At 42.4% G+C, this 25343-nt stretch overlaps 1 protein-coding gene and 1 non-coding gene across 2 annotated transcripts; both read right to left on the bottom strand.

Annotated features, from left to right (window-relative positions):
- Positions 1-3178: 3178 nt before the first annotated feature.
- MCM5 (minichromosome maintenance complex component 5) lies at positions 3179-24354 on the bottom strand. The gene is made up of 15 exons (XM_040356817.1): positions 24083-24354; positions 19848-19974; positions 17989-18117; positions 15277-15449; positions 14601-14756; positions 14331-14497; positions 13689-13860; positions 11349-11460; positions 11122-11265; positions 9705-9947; positions 8041-8153; positions 6637-6765; positions 5653-5795; positions 5446-5573; positions 3179-3688 (listed from the first exon to the last, which is right to left on the bottom strand). The coding sequence occupies exons 1-15, from the start codon at positions 24250-24252 to the stop codon at positions 3587-3589; spliced, it is 2208 nt and encodes a 735-aa protein (XP_040212751.1). The 5' UTR covers positions 24253-24354; the 3' UTR covers positions 3179-3586.
- On the bottom strand, positions 7494-7622 carry LOC120944571. Its single transcript, XR_005750433.1, has one exon. It is a non-coding gene; the product is annotated as a small nucleolar RNA SNORA71 (small nucleolar RNA).
- Positions 24355-25343: the final 989 nt, after the last annotated feature.

Genomic DNA, 25343 nt, shown 5'->3' with positions numbered 1-25343 from the left:
GATCTCATATGTTTACATATGAGATCCTCTCTCATTGGCCGCACAGATCGCCTCGCGAACGGCCACTCTGATTGGCCGTTCGCCGCGATCTGTAATTGGCTGTGTCCGAGGGACACGGCCAACACAGATTTTCCCCGCAGCGCAGCCCTAAGGGGCGGCCGTCAATTGACGGCAGTTTGGAAATTGGGATCCGCACTGTAGCCGTCAATTGACGGCAGGCGGATCCCAAGTGGTTAATATTTGAATAAATATATTTTATCAGTATCACACGAGGTCGGTGCGCCCTCCGCTCTTTTTCTTCTCTGCCATAATTTACTGGCCATCTACAGGAATGCCAATTTGATTCACTGGTTCAACTGGTAATTCTAGAATCTTGCATGGTTATTCACATGGCCCTCGCTTTTAAAATTGGCATATTCCACTTGGGTCTGCTCCGTTCTTAGAATAAAAAGAAAAAGCTAAAGCTACCCCATAGCAGATTTTTATTGCAAACTATACTGGCAAAATGAACCCCGTAAAAGACTAATGGGCGAATTCCACAAGTAATGTGCAATTTTAGCAAGAGGATATAGAGCCAAGAAATAGAATTCCTGCGAGCCTCAATCAACCCAAAGCCCAATAGATACAGTGGGGATCGAAAGTTTGGGCACCCCAGGTAAAAATTTTTATTAATGTGCATAACGAAGCCAAGGAAAGATGGAAAAATCTCCAAAAGGCATCAAATTACAGATTAGACAGTCTTATGTCAAAAAAGTTCGATTTTATTTCCATCATTTACACTTTCAAAGTTACAGAAAACAAAAAAATGGTCTGCAAAAGTTTGGGCACCCTGCAGAGTTAATATCTTGTACTGCCCCCTTTGGCAAGTATCAAAGCTTGTAAACGCTTTTTGTAGCCAGCCAAGAGTCTTTTAATTCTTGTTTGAGGTAGCTTTGCCCATTCTTCCTTACAAAAGTCTTCCAGTTCTTTGGGACTTCTGGGCTGTCTGTCACGCACTGCTCTTTTAAGGTCTATCCATAGATTTTCAATTATGTTGAGGTCAGGAGATTGTGAAGGCCAAGGCAAAACCTTCAGTTTACGCCTCTTGATGTAATCCCCTGTGGATTTTGAGGTGCATTTAGGATCATTATCTATTTGTAGAAGCCATCCTCTCTTTAACTTCAGCTTTTTCACAGATGGCATCAAGTTACCATGCAAAATTTGCTGAAATTTTATCGAATCCATTTTTCCTTCTACTCGTGAAATGTTCCCTGTGCCACTGGCTGCAATACAACCCCAAAGCATGATTAATACAACCCCAAAGCATGATTGATCCACCCCCATGCTTAACAGTTGGACAGAGGTTCTTTTCATTAAATTCTGTGCCCTTTCTTCTCCAAACGTACCTTTGCTCATTCCGGCCAAAAAGTTCTATTTTAACCTCATCGGTCCACAGAACTTGTTTCCAAAATGCATCAGGCTTGTCTATATGTTCATTTGCAAAGTTCAAACGCTTATTTTTCTGGTGAGAACGTAGAAGAGGTTTTCTTCTGATGACTTCCATGAAGACCATATTTGTACAAGTATCTCTTTATAGTGGAATAGTGTACCACAACTCCAGTGTCTGCCAGATCTTTCTGGAGGGATCGTGCAGTCAAACGTGGGTTTTGAATTGCTTTTCTCACAATCCTGCAAGCTGTTCTGTCTGATATTTTTCTTGGTCTTCCAGATCTTGCTTTAACTTCCACTGTTCCTGATGACCGCCATTTCTTAATTACATTCCAAACAGAGGATATTGACATCTGAAAACGCTTTGCTATCTTCTTAAAGCCTTCTCCAGCTTTGTGAGCGTCAACCATTTTCAGTTTTCTAGACAACTGCTTAGAAGAACCCATGGTGCCGATTGTTGGGGCAAGGTCAGATGAGTCTGGGCATTTAAAACCTTTGAGATTGACATCACCTGGTCTTCCCAGACGATGATCGAGAACAATCCATGACACTGGCAGGTCTCAGCTTTGCCAAGGGGGCAGTGCATGCTATAAATTCTGCAGGGTGCCCAAACTTTGCAGACGCCATTTTGTTTTCTGTAATTTTGAAAGTGTAAATGATGGAAACAACATCTAACTTTTGACATATAAGAATGTCCAATCTGTAATTTGATGCCTTTGAGGAAACCAGGAAGTGAAGCGCTCCGGCTTCACTGCCCGGTTCCCTACTGCGCATGCATGAGTCACGCTGCGCCTGCCGATTGGCTCCCGCTGTGTACTGGGTGCCGAGTGTTCCCAGCACACAACAGGAGACTGGACGGGAGGTGACGTAATGCCTGCAGTCTGCCCGAGACTGTTGTGGCCGGAAGTGGGTGCAAATACCTGTCTTTAGACAGGTATCTGCACCCCCCTCCCCCTGAAAGGTGTCAAATGTGACACCGGGGGGGGGGTTCTGATCAGCTTTAGATTAAGATTAAAACAAACACATGTAGTGTTAATGTGACAGAAGTGATAAGAGTATGACCAAAATAATTATGTAAATGAAATCAATCAAGTGCATCCAAGGGCTTTGTAACACAGAAATTAATGTCCGGTGGTATATAGGGAACACTAGTCCCACTTTAAGTAGCAAAAATGCTACTGTGCAAAAACAAGACATTTTATAAGACAATGCTGTGACAGTACTGTTGGATAAAGTGCATATTCGTGGTATCCAGTAATAGCACTGCTGACATGCTTATAAATCCATGTGTGTGAAAATGATTGACAGGTGTTGCAGATCATGCATTGGTGCTCTCATTCCAGTGACCCCCCCCCCCCCCCCAGGTATTAAATGCAAGGTGAGCATTCAATACATAGGAGGATATAGAGCTAGATTCCCTACTGCTGCACGCTTGTCCTCGAAATTCAGTACTTTATTCACTTTAACCATGTAGATGACCTTCATCCTTACATTCCACATTGGCATACTTGCTTTGATCAGCGAGTCAAAGTATTGACCTCAGAAGGCTTAGCTTTACAGCCAGGCCTAGTATTTTCAGACCATGGCAAGCAATTACAGTGCCCACATTTGGGAGCAAGTTACGTCAAAAATCACATGACTTTCAGGTCGCACAAGTGTGAAAGGAGCCCAACGTGTACCCCATTATGTGCAAAAAGGCCTTCATTACTTTTAAACCACATCCCCAACAAGCCACAGACTACCCATGAAGAAACACAGAACGTAGCTTTTTATTCTCTGCACATTTATTAAAGAACATATTAATAACATTTATAGGAACTATTTTTAAGTAAAAATAAGGGAGCTTGATATATATTTTGCATGGAGACTGAACCAGAATAAAAAACATTCCAGGACATAAGCAAAGATTGTGAAGCGTCTCAGAGTCTGAACACAAGTTTAACCTTTAGGTCTGCATTTCCACTAATGGCAATTAAATGTATTTTGTCAGTAAACTGCACAGCTACTGTTCACATAAGCAAACGCTTGACTTATTAACTCTCCACCTCCCGGGGTTTCATTATGTACATCACTTCCTTGTGTACTCTAGGCTTAGGCAACCAAAAAGTCTTTTGAAAATCCAGTCCTTGTCTGTACACAATAGCAGGCAACAATTTGTCTATTTGATCCGGAAAAGCACTTTACGCTGGAGACGATGCTGAATTTCTCCTCTTCGCATCATCAGATGCAAAACTTTGTGAATTGCATGGTCTGGGTATTTCTGTAAATAGAAAATTAAGACATTTGACAAACGAGACACGAGATTTTATATATATATATATATATATATATATATATATATATATATATATATATATATATATATATAAAAATTATATTAATTAACAAGAAGGCATATAGTAGAGTATAGTCCAGCCTATTCAGTGCCAGTTTATAACCTTGTACATCCACATTGGTGTTTGCACAGGGACACGCCTGTAGTCACAGAACAGATCCACTCCAACTCCAAAATTGCAGCCAAAATGCAAAAGTGTGGGAACTGCCTAAAGTAAGCTAAAGCATGAAAATAAGGGTAGCCTTTGTGATCTCATATAGCAGAGTATGGTATCAATATGTTAATTTTGGGATCTTGTTTAGAACCGCATATAAACAATATAGATGACAAACACTTATGGAAGGGCAAATTTATGTTCATCCGTTTTAATGGTACCGGAAGCATCACAGGGCAGCAATATCCAATACATTTCATATAAAAAAAAAAAAAAAGTGAAATATGGATTCTTTTGGATCTCTATGGGCAAAACTGCTTTCCTTTGCTACATTGTTATGAAGCAGTTACAAATTACATTTTCAGTGTACAAAAAGTTGGCTAGTTAAAGCAGAACTTTAAATGCAAGAAGTATGCTTTTGTTGCAGAAGAGCAACATGTGTAAAGGTGCAGAAAAGGGCTTGTAAAGTGAGAAGTTTATCTTAATGCATGAAGATAAAAATGCCTGCTGTATGCATCAGGGTGTACATGAGGGTCTCAGCCGTCCAGGACGCTCCCTCCTAATTGGCCGAGACAGCAGCAGCACGATTGGCCAATTGACTGACAGCAGCAGGAGCCAATCAGGAGAGGAGGCGGGGCTGAATCACAGCTCCATGTCTGACACAGGGAACTACAGCTTGGCTGCCCCCATAGAAAAGCAGCTTGCTGTGGGGGCACTGAAAAAGGAGGGGCCATGAGCACAGAAGAGGGACCTAAGGAGGATCCAGGCTGCCCTGTGCAAATACACTGCACAAAACAGGCAAGTATATTAACACTACCTAAATGAGATTTTTAGAATTTTCTTCACAAAGCGACCTTTCGTTTGTTGGCATTTAAGCACTGCTAGGTTTTTTTTTTACAAAAAAAATAAAGTTTAAGTTTGTCACTAAATTTTGTAAACAAGTAATTTTTCTCCGGCACTGCTGGCACTATATTGTAATCAGGGCACTGATCAGTGCCCCGATTACAGGTTTGGTTGTTCCCTGCGAGGTGTGTTGATTACCGGTGTCTGTGTTTACACCATCTGCGATTGGACATAGCCAATCACATGGTTAAATAGCTGCGGCTCTTTAGGGGTCACACAGTGTCCTAGCAACATGGCACGAGATCGGCTGTTCTGAGACGCTGTCCCAGAACGAGAGCCGCACCTTCCCGCCGTCATTTGACAGTGGGCAAGCAGCAAGTAGTTGGGTCACCCCAGGTCAGCCTATCAAAATTGCCAAAACCACTGAACCCAGGCAAGTGCTAAGTGAAAAGGTCAGCTGTGGAAAGTTAGCCGCTTTACTGGAGCTGTGGGAAAGTACTGCAGAATTTAGTCCTACTTTAAAAAGACAAGGTCAGTTTCCAACTTTTTTTTTTTTAATAGCAAATGCATTTCTACCTCAATTTGTCAAAATCTTTACAGTTGCCGTTTAAAAATAACACAAAAGACACCAAAATATCCAAAGATAAGCTCAACTAATGTCCATCATCATGGATGCAATCCTTACCTGTTTCAGAAAATCTTGGATGATACTGTGCTCGGACACCTGGGATCCAATGGCAAATCTTCTCTTCATTTGCTTCTCTATGCGTGAAAGCATTTCTTGGTCCTCCTGAGTTGTGAATCCCTCCACACCTTCAAGAGAAACATATGTTATAACACTAACACATGGCAAGCAACAAGTTGACTAGCATATATTTTCTTTTGTTCTTACCCGACAGGCTTCCGGACATGGCAGCATCCAGCGTGGACACCTGGAACAATCGCAGTGCCTCTTCTATATCAGTTTCTGCAGAGAAGGGCTGTAGTTTCATCTTACTGAGCGATTCTGCAATCCGGACAATGGCTTCCAATTGTCTGAAAAGTGTTATATTTACAAATATAGTTATAAAAGCATAAACAAACTTGGAACACACATCTAAACTATTCACATACTAAAAACTACAATGAGATGCCTAAAGACACTATGTAAAATGGTGTTGCGTCATTCCCTGGAATGATCAAAAATGTGCAACTCGTAAAAAAAATCCCATCTAACTTAACTGGAAAGATCAAAAATTGTCTAAAAAGCTGATCATTGGGTATGCTGGCAGATTGAAAAGCCACTAAAAACACATTAGTTAAGGTCTGTCCCGATGCACACTAATTTCACGGTCCTGCAGCAACACCCAAAGTCAACTGGCAGGTGGTGAGTTTAAAGGCAGATCTTTGCCCCAAAAAAGCCAGAACCTGTGGGATATAAGGAGAACTTCCATGTAATTCTACCTATATGCATTATGGTATTCACATTTTCCTGTAAATATGCTTGTACCAGCTGACTGTTGTGCAAAAAATGTGAGAATGTACAGCCACATCTAGCAAGGGGGGGGTATAAAAAAAAAAAAAAAAAAAAAAAAAAAAAGGGGGGCTATGAAGACTACAGATTCAGAATAAAGTGAAACCCCTAGGGGTAATATTCTAACTTATTGCACTTATTCATGCAAGCCAAGTACACACACACTCTCAGGACAGTTACGAAGGAAAGATTTTTGCCAGCCCAGTTGATGTACTCTCGGGTAGGAAACTAGTTGCAAGAGTCTCACATGTCCTTGCCAAAAACACAAGACTAATGCTAGTGCTTTGTGTGTACAGCTTTGGTACTCTGCAATAACTGAATGCCCAGGACATCTGAAGCCTAAAATATTTGCTATGGCTTTACCTGACAGTAATAGGGATGCTGGATCGCTTCTCACTCTCCCTTTCATGTTCACGAGCACCACTGCGCATCAGTACATATCGATTCTTTAACTTCTCAGCGGCTTCAACTGACAGTCGTGGTCCACATTTACTGAAGAGAGATACAAGCCATATATTGTCATTTATTGTTTTCAAATGTTTGCAATTATAACCTGCCAGCTATTTTTAAACACTTCCAGACCGCGCACATATACTGCAGCAGCGCGGCTCAGCTGTGTGAATCGACATACCTGTGCGTTGGTCTATGAATAATATAGTGTGGGCGCGTGCGTGCCTGCGGGTACGGCAGATGCAATGTCCAGCAGCCACATGCAATTGCGGTAAAGAGGCAGAACAGCGATCTGCCTATGTAAACAAGGCAGATCCCCATTCTGACAGGGGACAGCACTGAGATCTGCTGTTCCTAGTGATCAGGAACAGCGATCTGTTGTCCCAGCAAGCCCATCTCCCACATAGTTAGAACACACCCAGGGAACACAGTTAACCTCCGATTGTCCTCTAGTTAACCCTGCCAGTGTCATTTATACATTGATCAGTGCATTTTTTTTAGCACTGTTAACCAATGTCACTAGTCCACAAAAAGTGGCAGATTTGTTTGACGCAAGGTCATCCCCGAAAAAAAAAAAAAAAAAAAAAAAAAAAAAAAAAAACCATAAGTCTCAGCTGTAGACGCTATAACTTTTGTGCAAATCAATATACATTTAACCAAAAATATGAATACAAACTGAAAACGTGATAAAAAAGACCAATTTTATGACCTTTACTGTCGATAATTAAACAAAGGGCGCAGTTTTACTGAACCGATACATACTTGCTCAGTGTGTGAAAGCCTCAGGGTTCGAAAGCTACAAATAAACCCCAAACACGGGAAATGCCTTCACATGCTACTATTCCTGCAGTATCAATGACTGGGACACAAACAGTACCACAATCACTTTCGATGCAGGTTTGATGAATTTACATTTTTCTAGATATGCATTATACCAGAATTTTTTTTCTTCAAAATTCTGTTTTGTTTATAGCGCAAAAAATAACCAAAAAGGTGATCAAATACCCTCAAAAGAAAGCTCTATTCGTGAGGAAATTTTATTTATTTTGTTTGGGTACAATGTCGCCGGACCGCACAATTGTCAGTTAAAGTGACAATGCGGTAGCGCAAAAATGGTCTGTCATCAAGGGGGTAAATCCTTCCGTGGCTCAAGTGGTTAAAGACTTTAAACAGCAACAGAACATCACACACAAATAAACTGTTCATTAACCAGCATACATAGACAGACATGAACATTCATATGCAGCGACTACATTAGCCAGCCCCCCCATTTTTTCTACAATGAAGAGTCAGGCATTTAGCAAGAGTGGTACTCACGTTCTGCAATAAGCTATGTATTTCTTCAGTGTATTCAAATCCACCTCTCCTTCCACAGCCTGGGTCTGTGTTCGTGCACTGAGATGGACATTCATCACGTGCTTGGCCAAAATCTGTAGGAGAAGATAAAGCCAGATTAAACAAGCGGAAAATACTACCAATACTTTATTAATATATTCCATTAAATTAGAGCTTCCCCTTATAATGGATACTGTACATTTTTTGCATTTGTAAATATTTCTTTAAAAGCGGAGTTCCACTCAAAAATGGAACTTCCGCTTTAAGTGAAGGTGACCCCCCCCCCCCCGACATGCCACATTTGGCATGTCATTTGGGGGGGGCGCAGATACCCTCTTTAGGGCAATCCAGCTCCCACTTCCTCCAGGAGGTTCACCTCTCCCCCTCCCTCCAATCTTCTGGGACACACAGGTCCCAGAAGATATCGCAGCGCGTGCCCAGCTGTGAAGCCAGTCGGGCGCCCGATCACGGTGCCAAGGAGGAGCGGGGCTTCGTTCGCATCGCTGGACCATGGGACAGGCAAGTGTCAGGTTATTAAAACTAAGCAGCTACACTTTTTGTAGCCGTTTTTTTTTTTATATGGGTGGAACTCCACTTTAAATACAGATTGAAGCACTTCCTCACCTGGCTGCTGCCAGCATTTCATCAGGGACAAGAAAACTGGATAATTGGCAAGCACTTTATGTAAAATTATGACAATAGCCAAATTAAAGCCGTTATGCTTGGACAAAGTCCCAAGGCTTCCCAGTAGTGACAAAGCGAGGCCATTTCCCTCCTGCCACATTTCTAGAGGTCCATCTAGGTGCTTCAGGAAAAACACAAGTTGATAAGTATGAAGCGACATTCCGTGCTTACTTGGCGGATGCCTCTTAAAATAGTGTGCTAGTTTGAGGTTTTAGTCAATGTCACAACCTATAAATTTGAACATTAAAAAAAGGTTAGCTCACCTTCACACTTTTTTGCTGCCATCAATCAAACCCTGTAAAAGGGACCAGGGGGTAGGGCCGAGCCACACTATGCATCTATGGGAACACAGCCTGGCATGGAAGTGAGCCTTTATGTCTGCCCCCATAGCAGGCACTTGCTATAGAGACTGACAAGAGGAGGGGTGGATATAGCACAGGCGGGAGACCCTAGAGGAGGAGTGGACAACACAAACTGTGAACCCTAGAAGAGGTTCAGAGCCGCTCTGTACAAACACTAGTAGAGAAAATATTTGATAGCCTGCAGATTTTGTCCACTGACAAAGAAATCTGTTTAATTTTAATGGTAGGTTTTAACAGAGAGAACAAAAATATCCAGAAAAACACATTTAAAAAATTTTTCACTCATTAAAATGCAAATCAATTTATAAGTATTTGATCCCCTATCAGCAAGATTTCTGGCTCCCATACAGGTAAAGAGCTTATATTAGGAGGTGCCAGCACCAAGATGTTAGAAGAGATACTCCATCTACCCCCCATCTCCCAACATAATTAGCGTTTATCGGGAGCCTATACCTTTTTGACAGGTACCCATCTGTTCCTTCTGCAATTCTCAGCTAGGCGAACACATTTATTTTTTTTGTACAAATGCTGAAACATGCAAACTTTAAATATATACCACAGGAAAAAAAAAAAAAAAATGTACTGGCAACTTGTCTTTACCATATCCCTCTGTTCATTGTGTTCATCCTTCACAATGAAGATCATATCGAACCTCGAGAGAATGGTGGGCATAAAGTCGATGTTATCTTCACCCTTTGTATCATCCCACCGGCCATACACAGAGTTAGCAGCAGCAAGTACTGAACAGCGAGAGTTCAGAGTAGTGGTGATGCCAGCTTTTGCTATGGAAATCGTTTGCTGCTCCATGGCTTCATGGATGGCAACCCTATCATCCTCCCGCATCTGAAACAAATCAGACATTTTATAACATTAAGGATTACAAGCTGTGAATATTGCTCATAATTACTTATATTGTAAACTGAAAACCACGGTTAAAAAACAATCATAAATTTGTTATTTTGTTGCCTTAAAGCGGAGTTCCAACCACAATTATCATTTTTTAAATGTATGTCCTTTCATCCTGCATTTTTATAATATAAATCCGGTCACTTACTATTTTACGATCCGCATAGATATTCAAAAAATATAGTTTATAGAACTATGTCTACACCGTTGTCATTTTGCTTGTGGGCAATGTCAAGCCTACAGGCACTTACTTCCTGGAAGTCTTGGATGGGAAGTGATAATTGGACAGCGCACTGCATCCTGGGAAATGTTGACACACATTTCCCAGGAGCATTAGAGGGAGAGGTCAGAATCCTAGGTGGATTCAAAGGCAGATTGTGGGACCGCATAGCAACAGGCATTTCCAGATAAGTTAAGTTAAAAAATAAATAAAATAAAAAAAATTCTCTTTAGTTGTAAGCTACAGTTTAAAGCAAAATTGTTTTTTGATGGAACCTCCACTTTAAGTCAGCTAGTATTTAGAATTTGACAGGTTAAACAGTATTGCTAAAGTGAACATGAATGCCTCCAAAGTGTGACTACAATTTATTAAAAGTATACGGCATCTTGTAGACAATGGAACTGCCGCCTACTATGTTGGAAGACTTGTTGACTTTTCTGCTCACAGTACCCTTTGCTAGAGGCCGACATGAGCAAACAAAACCCTGCATGTACCATGATGGATTCCTCCACAAAGGAACAGTACAGGTAAAGAAACAGGGCATTGTAAATACAGCTAGTTCATTGCCTGCAGCATCTAGAGTGCCAAACTGTGCTTTGCCTATACAGGTCAAAGCAAAATGTCCACTTTGATATCTCCCCTGGCTGCATAGGAAAACCATGGTCACCAGGCACCTTTAGCAATCTAACTGCCTGCAATAATCTTTATGGCAATCACTGGTTAAGAGGTCCAGTTGGCATAATGGGCCTCTACTTCTGTAATAAATCAGCAGCAAGACCTCATCCCCAGTACAGTCAAACTGCCACTGCCTGCACTAAGAAAAACCCAACTTTATTTCAGCCATATAGCAACTTATGAAGTGGTCACTGGGTAAATGCTGTTGATTCTTACCTTATCAAATTCATCAATGCACACCACCCCTCCATCAGCTAGCACCATGGCCCCACCCTCCATAATGAAGTTACGAGTCACTGGATCCCGCATCACAGAAGCAGTCAAGCCAGCAGCACTGCTACCTTTCCCAGAGGTGTAAACCTAATAAAATGACAGAAATTAGCGTGTACAACATGTTTTAATACACCGTTTACTGTACAACATGGTTAAGATGTTACACTTACCCCTATAGGAGAGCATCTTTCTACAAATTTCAAAAGCTGAGACTTGGCAGTTCCAGGGTCTCCCAGCATTAGCAAGTTAATATCGCCTCTACGAGTTAGTCCGTCAGGAAGCCTGAAAAGATTCAAAATACCAATATTCAAGAACATGCCTGGTAATAGCAAAGCCGATCTGCAAGGGGCTTTTTAACCACTTCCCGACGGCCGTACGACTATTGACGGCCGCGGGGTGGTTCTAAATCTCTGAGCCGCCGTCAATTGACGGCAGCCCCTTTGCTCGTTTCCCGAGCGCGCAGCGGGGAACTGCTGTGCTGGCCGTGTCCCTTGGACACAGCCAATCACAGATCGCCGTGAACGACCAATCGGAGCGGCCGTTTCCTAGGCGATCTGTGCGGCCAATGAGAGATGATCTCATATGTTTACATATGAGATCATCTCTCATTCGCGGCTCTCGCAGACAGTGGTGCTGTCAGGGGAGAGAGGAGACGGATCTGTGTCTCTTGTACATAGAGACACAGATCGGTCACCCCCCCCAGTCACCCCCCTTCCCCCACAGTTAGAACACTAATTAGGGTACACATTTAACCCCTTCCTCACCCCCTAGTGTTAACCCCTTCCCTGCCAGTCACATTTATACAGTAATTAGTGCATATTTATAGCACTGATTGCAGTATAAATATGAATGGCGCCAAAAATGTGTCAAAAAAGTGTCCGATGTGTCCGCCATAACGTCGCAGTCGCAATAAAAATCGCAGATCGCCGCCATTACTAGTAAAAAAAATAAAAAAATAATAATTCTGTCCCTTATTTTGTAGGCGCTATAACTTTTGCGCAAACAAGCCGCTTATTGCGATTATTTTTTTTTTTTTTTACTAAAAATATGTAGAATACGTATCGGCCTAGACTGAGGATAAAAAATGTTTTTTTTTTAAAAAATTGAGCCATTTATTACAGCAACAAGTAAAACATTTTTATTTTTTTTTCAAAATTGTCGCTCTATTTTTGTTTATAGCGCAAAAAATAAAAACCGCAAAGGTGATCAAATACCACCAAAAGAAAGCTCTATTTGTGGGAAAAAAAGGACGTCAATTTTGTTTGGGAGCCACGTCGCACGACCGCGCAATTGTCGGTTAAAGCGACGCAGTGCCGTTTCGCAAAAAGTCCTCTGGGCAGGAAGGGGGTTTAAGTGCCCAGTAAGGAAGTGGTTAATAAAGGTAATCGTTGGTTCCGTTTTAGAATATGCACTGAGTTCACACTTCCCATGCAGAGTATAGAAAAACAAAGGGGAGAAGCTTTCGTATGGTGTTCATCCTCCTAGGGGATGAATTTACACCCAAAAAACTGCCACGTGTCCCAGATTGATTGATGAATGCTAAATTTACAGCAAGTGCATTTAGGTCAATAGTCTTTAAACCAGGGTTTGACAAATTTGCTTGGAATCTAGGAGCCAGCTAAAAAAGTTAGGAGCCCAAAAAAAAAAAAAAAAAAAAAAAAAAAAAAACGCACCCCGTCCCGCGAATGCATACACGAGTAGCGACCCGCATATGTAAACAGTATTCAAACTACACATGTGAGGCATCGCCGCGATTAGTAGAGCGAGAGCAATAATTCTAGCCCTAGACCTCCTCCAACTCAAAATATGCAACCTGTAGAATTTTTTAAACGTCGCCTGTGGAGATTTTAAAGAGTAAAAGTGTGTCGCTATTCCACAAGCGGATGCAATTTTAAGCGCGACATGTTGGCCATCAATTTACTCTGAGTAACATTATCTTTCACAATATATATTAAAAAAAAAAAAATCAGGCCAACTTTACTGTCGTCTTATTTTTTAAATTAAAAAAAGTGCATTTCTTCCCTAAAAAAGTGCGCGTGTAAGACCGCTGCGCAAATACGGTGTGACAGATAGCATTGCAACGACCGCCATTTTATTCTCTAGGGTGTTGGAAAATATATATATATATATATATATATATATATATATATATATATAATGTTTGGGGGTTCCAACAGTAATGCCAACAGTCACCAAAAGATAGCAGGCCTAAGCTTCCTTCTGTTAAGGCCGCAAAGCTGCGGCCTCAATTACCGGCGGGCGCCGTGATCGCGGCCCACGTCGGCCGGTAATTGGGGCCGCAAGCTTTGCGGCCTTCTGCAGGCCTAAGCTTCCCTGGGCGCTAGGTCACAATTGCGACCTGGCGCCTAGATTTTGTCGAGCCCAGCTTTAAACCATCCATGCCATGGATGCAATACCAATTGTTTGCCCGTCATCTGACGGGCCAACATAACCAGATCGCCACCTATAATAGGTTATATTTAGTAAAAGTATGCATTCCAGTTGCCCACCTTTTGCGGGAGCCACCGAAGAGTAGACACGCAATGGCCTTCTTAATGTCACTGCTGCCATAAATAGAAGGAGCAATGCTTTTAGAGATTTTCTCATAGATATCAGGCCTAGAGGCAAGTCTCCTGAATTCTTCCTCTTCCTGAGGTGTTATAGCTCCTACAGCACTTCGACCTGTCATGTAAAAACAAAGCAACATTTTTACACTGCAACATTATGCCATTACATCCGACAACATTCCTCCCCGAAAACTCTAGTAACCTAGCAATCCTTAGTTCCCAGACTTATAAAAGTGAATGCTACACAGTGTAAACACGGCCCTGCTTTAACTTTGAGAAGTATTTTAAAGTGACCTTTTTTCATAAAATGGCACATTTACTCAGTTTAGGCATTTGATACATTTTCTATAGCGAAAAAAAATATGGGTTTATGAGATGTGCAAATTATTGCATTTTTTTTATGTAGATTACAGGGTCCCAACTTTTTGGGAATCAGGATTGTAGTAGAAGTTAAATCTAATATTAAACACCAAACTCTTGTATCGCCAAACTCTGCTGGAAGCAATGCAAAGCATATCCCGCCATCCTAAGCCCACAGTAAACATGCCAGACTGCATTCATATGTGGCAGTAAAAGGAATTTCACCTGCGCCTTCTGTATCCACTTGAATGCCAACCACACGTATATATGAACTTCGAATACCAACTCCCACTCTATCCCGGCCTTTGGCTGAGGTTTTGCCACTTTTACGAATTGAGTAAATGCCCATAATGGTCACTCTGTTGCCAGGGACAACCTTGTCACACAGGTACCTAAAAAAATAAAGATTGTACACATCAGAATTTTAGAAATCAAGGCACAGTACACAAAGACCAAAACCTTAGACTGCACAGTGACTTGCAAGTAGGGGGTTACCTGTCGCAATACAACTGCATATGACGTGGCATTTCTCCATGAGGTACGGCATCTGGAGACTCTTGAAGTTTCAGCGTCTGGAAATCCACACATTTGCATTTATCTGGTATGATGAAATAAGGATCAAGGGGACACTTGGGGCGACCAGCTTGTTCCCTATACAAAAAAATTGCAGACACAAGAAATTCAATAAAACAGTGTCACAAGGCTCCTTTGACATTTCTAATCTCCATCATATGGATCCATGAATTTAGCAAATCACTGACAGCAAAAGGCTTTATTAAATGTCCTTTAGTGAACTATAAGTTTTCTTCATTAAAAAAAAAAAAATTATATATATATATATATATATATAAAAAAAACACACGGGACACATTTATCCTCCATTGTGCAACTGAGATGGTCTAGACCTGTAGGACTGTGAAGGGGCCATGTGCTCCTGCACGTCATACCCATCAACAGCTTTCAGCATTTTTTTTTTTATTTATTTTTTTTTAACAAGAAAAGCTTTCAGCATTTTTACATTGACAATCTTTAAATAAAATAGCAACAATCTAATAGACTGCTACATTCCACAAGGGAGAATACCTTTTTCAAAGCATAAATCCCTACAGGAAGATCCTATACTTCAGAGGCCAATGCATGATCAACAAGTTTAGCAGGCTTATGAACTTACGTGTTGCACTTGCGAGGCATGGCGTATCCCTCCAAGCCAGGTCTCACAACTATATTACCAATTGTATTTCGGCAACTCCGGCACTGGATAGAAATTTTGGTGGCCTTTGCTCTAACTGCTGTTGCAGCAATTATGATGCCAGGGATCTTCACAAGATGAGACATCTGCTCCGACTACAAAACATGGGGAATAAAAAAAAAAAATAAAGATGGTACACATACAGTACTAAAGTCTAATCAATATTCATTCTCTTGATACTTTGGGCACACAAATGCTGGAACTAAATGCAATCTATGAACAAGCATTAAGTAAAGCATTGATCATGTAGAAAATGCAGTAATCCAACTATATTTTCACCTTACTGTAATCAGGTCCCTCAACCACTTAATCCCCTTAAAGACCAGAAGAGTGTCACTCCTCAAATTTCTTCAGTTAAGGCCAATATGTAGTCAAATTTTTTTCCTTCAAAAAGGATAATGGCAATAAGCGTATATTGATTGGTTTGCGCAAAAAAAAAAAAAAAAAGTTATAGGGAAGAGATTACATTTTTACTAGTAATGACAGCAAATTGCAATTTTTAGCGGGACTGCAATGTTGAGGACCATTGACATTTATACAGTAATCAGTGCTATAAAAATGCACCAATTACTGTGTAAATGTCACCGGCAGGGAAGGGGTTAAATGTTTTCCCTAGGTGTGTTTATAGTGATGGGGATGTGACTGACAGGAACAGACTACCCGTTTCTCCTCCTGTCAGAACAGGTATCCCTGTGCTGGCTCTCGTGCCCATGATCGCGGATGGCCAGCGATTTTGTACAGGTGAAATGGTCACCAATGCAAAAAAAAAAAAAGCAGAAAACTGCCTGTAATCTGCCTAAAAAGAAGACAGAACTCAGATGTGAACAGGGGCCATTTAAATGAATGTGATTTTGCTTGTTGGGAGTTTTGGAACTTGAGATGAGCGTTTACAGCTCGTAAAACGCTCAGGTGTGAATGGGCTTTAAAGTGGTTGTACACCCTGCACATTACCTACAGGTAAGCCTAGATTAAGGCTTACCTGTAGGTGCTGGAAATCTCCCGAACCTCCACGGTTAGAGATATACAATACAATAGAGACAATTTCTTCATCAATTTAGGTAAATATGTATTCTGCTATATATTCTTGGTTAAAAAAAAAAAAAAAAAAAAAAAAAAAAAAACAATAAGAGTACATTGATTGGTTTAAGCAAAAGGTATAGTGCTTATACGCTATGGGATAGATTTATGGACTTATTGTTTTCACTAGTAATGGCGGCAATAAGGGATTCTTAGCGGGACCGACATTGCGGTGGACAAATCTGACACCAAGTGACACTGAGGACCAGTGATACCAATGCAGCGATCAGTGCTAAATAAAAAAAAAAAACTGTCACTGTACTGACGGGAAGGGGTTATATGGGGCGATCAAAGGTTAAGTGTGCTCCTAGTGAGTGCCAACTGGGGGTGTTCTGTGACTGGAGGAAACAGATTTGCGTTTGATTAGCAGAAACAAGATCTACATTTTCCTCCCCCAGAACGGCGTCCTGTCTCTCCAGAAAATGATCGCAGGTGGTCAGCAGCCATCCTGGCCTCCGGAACTGGTGATTGGCTACGGCTGTGTCCAATTACAGCAGGAGCAGGTCACCAGTGGCGCAGGCACGTGCCCCAGACCTCATGCACAAAATCAAGTATAGGCGGTCCAGAAGAGATTAAAGAAACTTATGGGTGAAATAGTTTGCTAATATTTCTTTATAAAATTTAGTCCAAAATGTATACTGCTACATTAAATATAATCCAAATCGGTGTATAATATTTAGTTGAGTCCCCAAACTATGAGAGAATATATATTGTAAGCTCCAACGAGCAGGGCCCTCTGATCCCTCCTGTATTGATTTGTATTGTGACTGTACTGTCTTCCCTGATGTAAAGCGCTGCGCAAACTGTTGGCGCTATATAAAAATGTGTGTATATATATATATATATATATATATATATATATATATATATATATATATATATATATATATATATATATATATATATATATATATATATATCCAATTCCTTGAGGCCATAAATCACCCATTTTTGGAAAATTTTGTAGGCATGGGGAATTTATTGAAGTTATTTTCGGTCACAATTTTTTGGAATAAAACATTTTCGCTTAGAGCGCTACCTGGCATGTTGAGTCTTGTTTCTATACTTTAAATTTATGGTATAGTAACTTAAACATTTTTTGTATCATCAGTAATAGCCATTACCACTTTTTTTCAGAAGGCTGCTAGTAATGGCAGCCCTGTTTTATAAAACGAAAACTCAATTCAATTAGCAAAAAATAAAAACCCAGTAGTGATTAGATACCACCAAAAGAAAGGGTCTTTTTGCATGAAAAAAAATTAAATTGAACCTTGGCTTCTGTCTGGGGAGATGAAGGAAAAAGTTATGTGAATCCCATCATCTACCATTAAAATCCTTTGGGAGAGAAAATACAATTTCTACAAGCTCAGCACCATCTAGTGGTTGAATACATGATCCACAGCTCTACAGGGAGAGAAAAAAAACAAAAACACCCCACACAAGTGGAAAGTACCTTTCATTTCACTACGATGTGGATCTACCAAGAGATAGACATATTTGGTTTTGCATCTACAGTTGAACCACAGATCTCAAAAACGTTTGAAAACTGGCAATTACCTTTAGACTTCGAATATTGGCAGGATTAGCATCAGACCGCAGCATGACCTGAATATCTTGTACAGTTTCTTCACCGGCAGGCCGAGGACGGGTGACTTCATCCGCTACCTCCTGTGCAGCTTCTTCCAACTAGAATTAAACAAAAGTCTTGCACTCAGAATAGTAATCTAAAATCGCCACATTGCAATCTGCTAGTCCTACTACTCCCTTAAAGAACAGAGATAAAGAGCAAAGAAAAACCATTACAATGGACCAATTATGGCATTTATGTGTGCCGTTATTGTCTGAAGTCATCTGATTAATTGCAACCACTGACACCGAGCACCTGTAAGCCATGCTATCCAATACTACATATAATAGCACAGTTGAAACACTGAGTAGCAAAGCTCAGGTGATTTATTACAGCGACTCATCAGTTTTTCATGTGAAATGTAGCTGTGACTTAGTGGTTGTAAACCCTTTTCTATAGGTCAGCCTGTAATAGGGTTTACCTGTAGCTACCCCGGATAGCTCCTAAACCTACACAGTTTAGGAGCTATCCCCTGTATCTGCCAACGTCATTGGCACATTTGTGCCGCTGCTTCAGTGAGTGTGCCGTTACCGGCGGCTCCCACGTGCATGTGGCTCTAGCCAATCACAGCGCCAGAGCCCACAAGTAACCCAGGAAGCATTGTCACTGGCCGAAGCTGTGTACGAGTAGGGATGGGCTCAGGCGTGTTCGGAACCCGCATGTGCAAAGTTTGCCAGAAGTCAGCACTGCGCCGATCACAAGCAGTGCGACATTTCCTGATCTCTGCAGCCACAGATCGGGAAACTGTCTGCGATTAGCACAGCGCCGACTTCCTGGTGGGCTCTGCACGTGCGGGTTTCAAACATGCCTTATGTACGAGGACAGCTGTGGGGGCTTTGATCCAAGTAATTCATTTTATGGATTGTGTGTTTTCAACCACTTTAATGCAGAGTTCCACCCATATAAAAAAAAAAAAAAAAGTGTAGCTACTGACTTTGAATAACCTGTCCCACGGTCCAGCGAAGCGGGCTCACAAAGCCCTGCTCCTCTGTGGCGCCGGCATTCTGACTACGGGCGAGCCGGGATTGGCCAACCTTCTGGGACCCGATGTGTCCCAGATTGCAGGGAGGGGTGAACTTCCTTCCGGTGCCACAGAACCCTGGAAGGAAGTGGGAGCTGGATATCAAAAGAAAAAAAGGGTACCCCCCCCCCCCCCCAAAAAAAGTGACATGCCAAACGTCAGGGGGTCACTTTCACCTAAAGCGGAGATTCCCAAAAATCTGGACCAAATCAGAATATAAAAAATATGTACGGAGAAAAAAAAAAAAAAGACCTGCCGAAAGTAAATGCCCTTACTATGCTTAGTCAAATGTTAAAATTTTTTAGGGTGAACCTCCACTTTAACTTGTAATACCAACGACCACCACCAGATGGCGCCAGCTCACACAAGGAAGAGCTGGGGACTTCACAAGGCCGCGGCCTCAATTACCGGACATCACGGGCCCCCCGCGATCGAGCGGCGGGGGCCTAGTCCGCAGCGATCCAGGGGAAAAGGCGCTCCGCGGACTAGGCCGCGGCCTCACCTAAAACATCCTGCCCTGCCCGCAGTGATCCTGCTCTCGGCCTTTTCCCAGGATCGCGCGGGCAGGATGTTTTAGGCGAGGCCGCGGCTACGGCCTAGTCCACGAAGTGCCGGTCCTATGGAACAAAATGTTTTTGTTTGTTTTTTGCCCACCTTCCAAGCCAAGTCGCCAGGACGCTATTTCTAGTCGCCATGGCGACCTGGATTTGTCGAGCCCTGGTGCAACAGTCATCTTCCCAGAAATGTATTGTTAAAGACATAACTTACCAGATGAAGATGATCTGTGGGCTGCTTGTAAAGGTAATCAGCAAGGTCCTCATCAAAACTGGCCAAATCTTCCATTTCCACCTCGATCCAGAACTCCCCCAAGTTATAGTGACGTTTGAGCTCATCTCTAAAAACAGAGCCACCATTAGTAAGACAATCTTGGACTAATATACAATGCCCAAAAGGACAGCAGACATTTACAGGGAAAACAGATCCCAAGATTCTAGAGGTATAAATCACATGATCCCCCATACCTAGAAGTATTCAGCATTTCTGGTCACTGCCAAAGTGAAAGGAACATAAGGCCAGTTGCACATTGAAATATATCAATTTTTATTCACAGGATCTTGACAATGATGGTGTAAAATGTTACGAAAAGACTTTGGAAACGCACGTTTTTTTACCCATCTGTAAAATTTCTCATTGCCGGTGTTGAAATATACACGTGCACATATACCTCACTGCACTCAAAACAGAACGTTTTCTATTTTTGTTTTATTTCTCTGTACTGATCGTTACACTGCTGTGCATGTTCTATAGACAATGCATTTATATTCATAGCAGTAAAAATAGCTTTTCTGTGTGAAAGAGGCCTAAAAGGGTGCAGACCAGATACAGAATAGAGAACAAGAAAGTCACAATTATAGCGGACTTTTGCCCTCATTCCCCACATTGCTTAATCCCACCATTAACCCCTCCATCCAAATTGGAAATTACATTTCATTCAGATATTTTCCTTGGTTTCCCCGTGCTTTTCACATACAAGAATGTCATTGGCTGGTACAAATCCTGTACAAGACCACCAAGCACAAAATGTGCAGAACTTACCATATATACTTGAATATAAGCAGAGGCACCCAATTTTACCACAACAAAAAAAAAAAAGGGAAAACTTGACTCAAGTATAAGCCTAGGGTGTCCATCTGCATGCTTCACTGTGCCCATGCCTAGACTGACGTTTAACATGGGAGTCTATGGAAGGGGTGCCCGGCTTTGAAAAATCAGTACTTCCTGGCCATAGGTCCCCCTGACAAACTTTGCACACTTAGAGGAAGAGTGTGGCTACATGTGTGTCAAGTTTGGGGTCCACGGAACCTACGGCCAGCACCGGGTCCCCAAAATGTGGGCGATCAGGTGCAAAAAGTTGACTTGAGTATAAGCCAAGTGGGGCATTTTCCGCGCAAAAGAAAAGTGTTGAAAAACTCACTTATACTCGAGTATATATGGTAAATGAGAATATGGCGATGTATAAATATAATGGTGTGAGGATTGAGTGGCGGTGCAGGTGGCACTGTAGCGGGCATTTTCTAAAACACGTTGGCAAGGCAAGTGCCACCAATAACACACACGCACCTGGGGTAGCAGCAGATATTTTGATTACACATTACCACAGTAATGACAAAGGAAATAAAGAGATTCACCACTACAGCACCAAGTGCAGACTGGCACAACCATCAGGATCAGTCCCTACCCAAGATGGCAGCACAGACATGAGCTCAAACATATATCACTGGAATGCAAGCTAAAAGCATTCATCTTACAATTCCCATTTAATAGACTGCGTTTTTTTCTTAAATGTTTCAGATTTTGGGGGAAAGGGATGAAAGAGCATGTTTACTTAGAACAACCATACTACCTAAAATGAAATCAAAGCATGGCTAAAGATGGCAGTAGACGATCAAAAATCAGATGGTTCAGCAGGCACCAGCCAAATTTTGATCCATGTGTGCTCCCACTGTCTTGTTGGAAATTTGTTCTTGACCAGCAGCTGAGCAGTGTACTTTGTTGGTGGAGTCTCCCTGCAGTCAGCATGCAATGTCTCAGTGGGAAGAAGATTTTTCCATCAACCTCACTTGTGTGGATGGAGGAACATGTTCATATTTTTCACTTGGCCCACTGGCATCCTGTGACAGCTTGGGCAGTGACAGGTACTTACAGATAAGGGGTCTACGAGATCCCTAATCCCTCCTCTGCAAGGCAACAAGAGATTGGTTTAGTCGATACTGGACAGGTAAGCAAAGTTAAAAAATCCTCATTGCTTTTGGCGCTATTCATCACAGTCCACCTATAAGAACAGCTGACCAGATTGCTTGAGACATGGGAGAGACATATAAGCAATTGAGCAGCTGTAGAGCTGCTTGGATCATTTATAAATGAAAAAAGAAAAAAAAATGTATACTGGATCATGATTGCAGCCATGACCCTGGCATAACCGCTTCCACCTGAGGATGAATTTTAAAGGCTGGAAGCCTTTAGGTGATGTGTGCCATCACTTGAATAGGAGAAATTAGATATGAATATGAAACATGAATATGAAACACAAAACAGAAGGCACGTGGAGAAAATCTCAAAGCTGGCCATACACTATACAATCTCCTTCACGTTTTAATCAAACTTAACTTTCAATGTATTCAGATCACATTCAATGGTCCGGACCCCACAGGTGTGATGTCGGAGATCCGATCTGATTCGCACTTCAGTGCAAATCACATGCGATCTCTGCGAGATAGTTTAGCTGAATTTGCATGGCGTTCAGACCAAACTCACACAGGACACTTTTTTGGGGTCCGCAGCAGAATTTACAGTTCGCATTGCGATATACTTGCCGATTTGGGGGTGTCATTAAAGCGGGGGTTCACCCAAGAATCAACTTTGCCATGAGATCCAGCATACTGCTGCCATCTGCAGTTTTTTTTTTTTGTACTTATCGTTTTATCAGCCGTTGTTATCCGGCTCCGAGCGGGGATTCCTTCCGGGTATAGGCGTTCCTAAACCAAGCGGAGTTGATTGACGGGCTGCTAAAGCGCGTCACGCCTTCCGAAAATACCCAAAGTGACACTCGGGTGTTTACGGCGCCTGCGCAGTCAGCTCTACACGGCAGGCGCTGTATAGCGTCATAAACACCCGAGTGTCACTGCGGGTATTTCCTTAAGCGTGACGCGCTTTAGCAGCCCGTCAATCAAATTCGTTTGGCTTAGGAACGCCTATTCCCCGCCGAAATCCACGCTCGGAGCAGGTTAACAACAGCTGATAAAAAAACGATAAGTACAAAAAAAAAAAAGCATACTGCAGATGTCAGCCGTATGCTGGATCTAATGGCAGAAAGTTGATTTTTGGGTGAACCTCCCCGATTTAACTTTCAATTGACACTCAGCAGTTTGCGTAGGGCAGTGTGAACTGCCGCCGGGAGACATGCAACGCAGGAACCCGCAGTGGATTTGCAGTGTTCCCGCATCACTGCAGTGCGAGCCGAGCCCAAGTCAACCAGGCAGGAAAACGATCAGTTTTGCATCAATTGTCAGCATTGAGATACTTTATGAATACCACTGTATTTGTACAAATCAGATTTTACAACTACTATGAAGCCTTGCACACACTGGTCGGAGTGGTTGTACTACTGATCTGATGTTAGTACAGCCGTCTCCCCTGATGTTCTTTTGTACCCTCCCCCAGAAAACTCCCATTGGCTGAGAGTGCTAATCGGCTGCTGGTTTTCCACCATGCTTGCCATTCATCCGATATCTGTCAGACCGGTGTTCTGTCGATATGTGCCCGCGCATGACGGAAACGCGCTGGAGTGACATCCCATAGCGCATATCTTAGGAGCTTTTTTGACAGGAGATTTCTCAGGCACAAGTTAATGCTATGCAAAGAGCAGAGGGACACCATATTTGTCATAGTGCCACGCTGTTGCGCCAGGTTTACGGAGGCACAGTGTGACATCTACGGCGTCCCTCCGCTCTTTGCGTAACTTTCAATTGTGCCAGTGAAATGGTATCGCCTGCCGAAAAAAAGGCTCCTACGATGTGCACATGCGCTATGGGACGTCACACCAGCTGATCGCCAATTCAGCTGGAGCGCCCATCTGTTTTACACATGCACTTTCCAGCAGTGGGCAAAAAAAAAAAAAACACCGCCTGCCATACACAGGCCAGTTTTTCATGGCATTTCCTGATGCACCAGTACCTTCCCTATCCAAATAGGTTAGGTTGTCGGCTATAGATTGTTTTCTTTTCCAAGTGATCTCTATGGATAGAAAATAAAATCTAAATAATGTATGTGCCATCGTCAGATGTATCAGTATGAAGAGAACTCTACACAATCTGTACCCAATCGGGAAGGCCCTCGATGGAAGATCTCCAGCAGATCGTATAGTGTATGATCAGCCGACATATGTGACGTGCAGCGACACAGTCGATCTCCCTTATAGACGGTACAATGTGCTCCACACTGACCTGTATTTATAAGTGAAGCCGGTGCGGTCGGTGCCATAGCGGTACTGCCGGAGGAACTCTTTGAATCTCTTCTTCAGCTGAGACTTTTTGGCCTGGCCATCCTCCCCCATAGCCTGCTCGCCCCCGAAGCTGTCACTGTAGAAGATACCGGCATCATCGAACCCGGACATGGTGCCAACCGAAGACTGCAAGAGACCAACACAACACTACCACCGGAGCACGAGACGAAAGCGCGCCAAACACTACTTTTCGCGCCAAAGCAAAATCGCGCCACGGTGGAAAGACCGCCCACGCAGCTTTCAATTGGTCAAACAGCAACCGCTGGCGTGGCTTGGGTGCGGCTCTTCCTACAGAGGCGGGGCACGTCAGCAGGCACAATGGGGACGTAGAATGCGCTCATGTCTGCCGGCGTGGAGCCATTTTGTAGAAGACTAAATCCCCGAGAAAATGGCGGACAGATCTCTCTTAGGACAATGCGTGTACGGTGTTACTAAAGAAACTCCCAATTGTCCCTTATTTCGAAGGACTGTACCTGATTTGGGGCAATGTCTCTCTGCCCCTCATTCCTCCTAATGTGTTCTTTATTTTGGTCTGATCTATATAGATGTATATACAATGCAATTTTTATCTATCAAAAGGTGTGTTTCAGTGCCAAATCTTTCATACGATTTCTTAATTGCTGCATTTGTAAATTCCAAAAGCCAATATAAAGGAATAGTAGTGGTAAAAAAAACACTTGTGGGTTTAACCAATCTTGTTTTTTTGTACATTTCTCCTTTAAGGGGGCGTGACAAGGGGTGTGTCCTATGCCTGCATACTTTTGCTGATAGGTGTCCCTCATGTGAAAAAATTGGGAGGTATGTTGAAGAGTTCAGATCATCAATCCTTTATTTACAATTTAGGGTCTGTTCACATCTGTGTGTTTTAGTGGTGGTGGGGGCGGGGCTGTGCTCTACCTTAAAGAAGGTGACGCTGACCATGGATGAGTTTTGTTGGCATGTCCGGGTCTGATCAGGAGTGGGTTCACTTTACATGCTGTAACCTTACAGCAGTGAGGTAAGGGGCCACCCATTCACTATCTCACAGTGTGAATATTATCCAGCATTATTCAGATATCACCGCACAAAGTGAAGGACGTCTTATGACGTCCACCGCAGGACGTCATAAGACGTCCTTCACTTTGTGCGGTGATATCTGAATAATGCTTGCAGCTACAGGCATCATTCAGATATCACCGTCTTCAGCCAGGGATTCTGTGCAC

This window comes from Rana temporaria, chromosome 6, assembly GCF_905171775.1.
Source record: "Rana temporaria chromosome 6, aRanTem1.1, whole genome shotgun sequence".
In the NCBI taxonomy this organism is placed as follows: domain Eukaryota; kingdom Metazoa; phylum Chordata; class Amphibia; order Anura; family Ranidae; genus Rana; species Rana temporaria.
The sequence above is the reverse complement of the archived record's forward strand: the minus strand, read 5'-3'. Positions and strand labels throughout refer to the sequence as shown.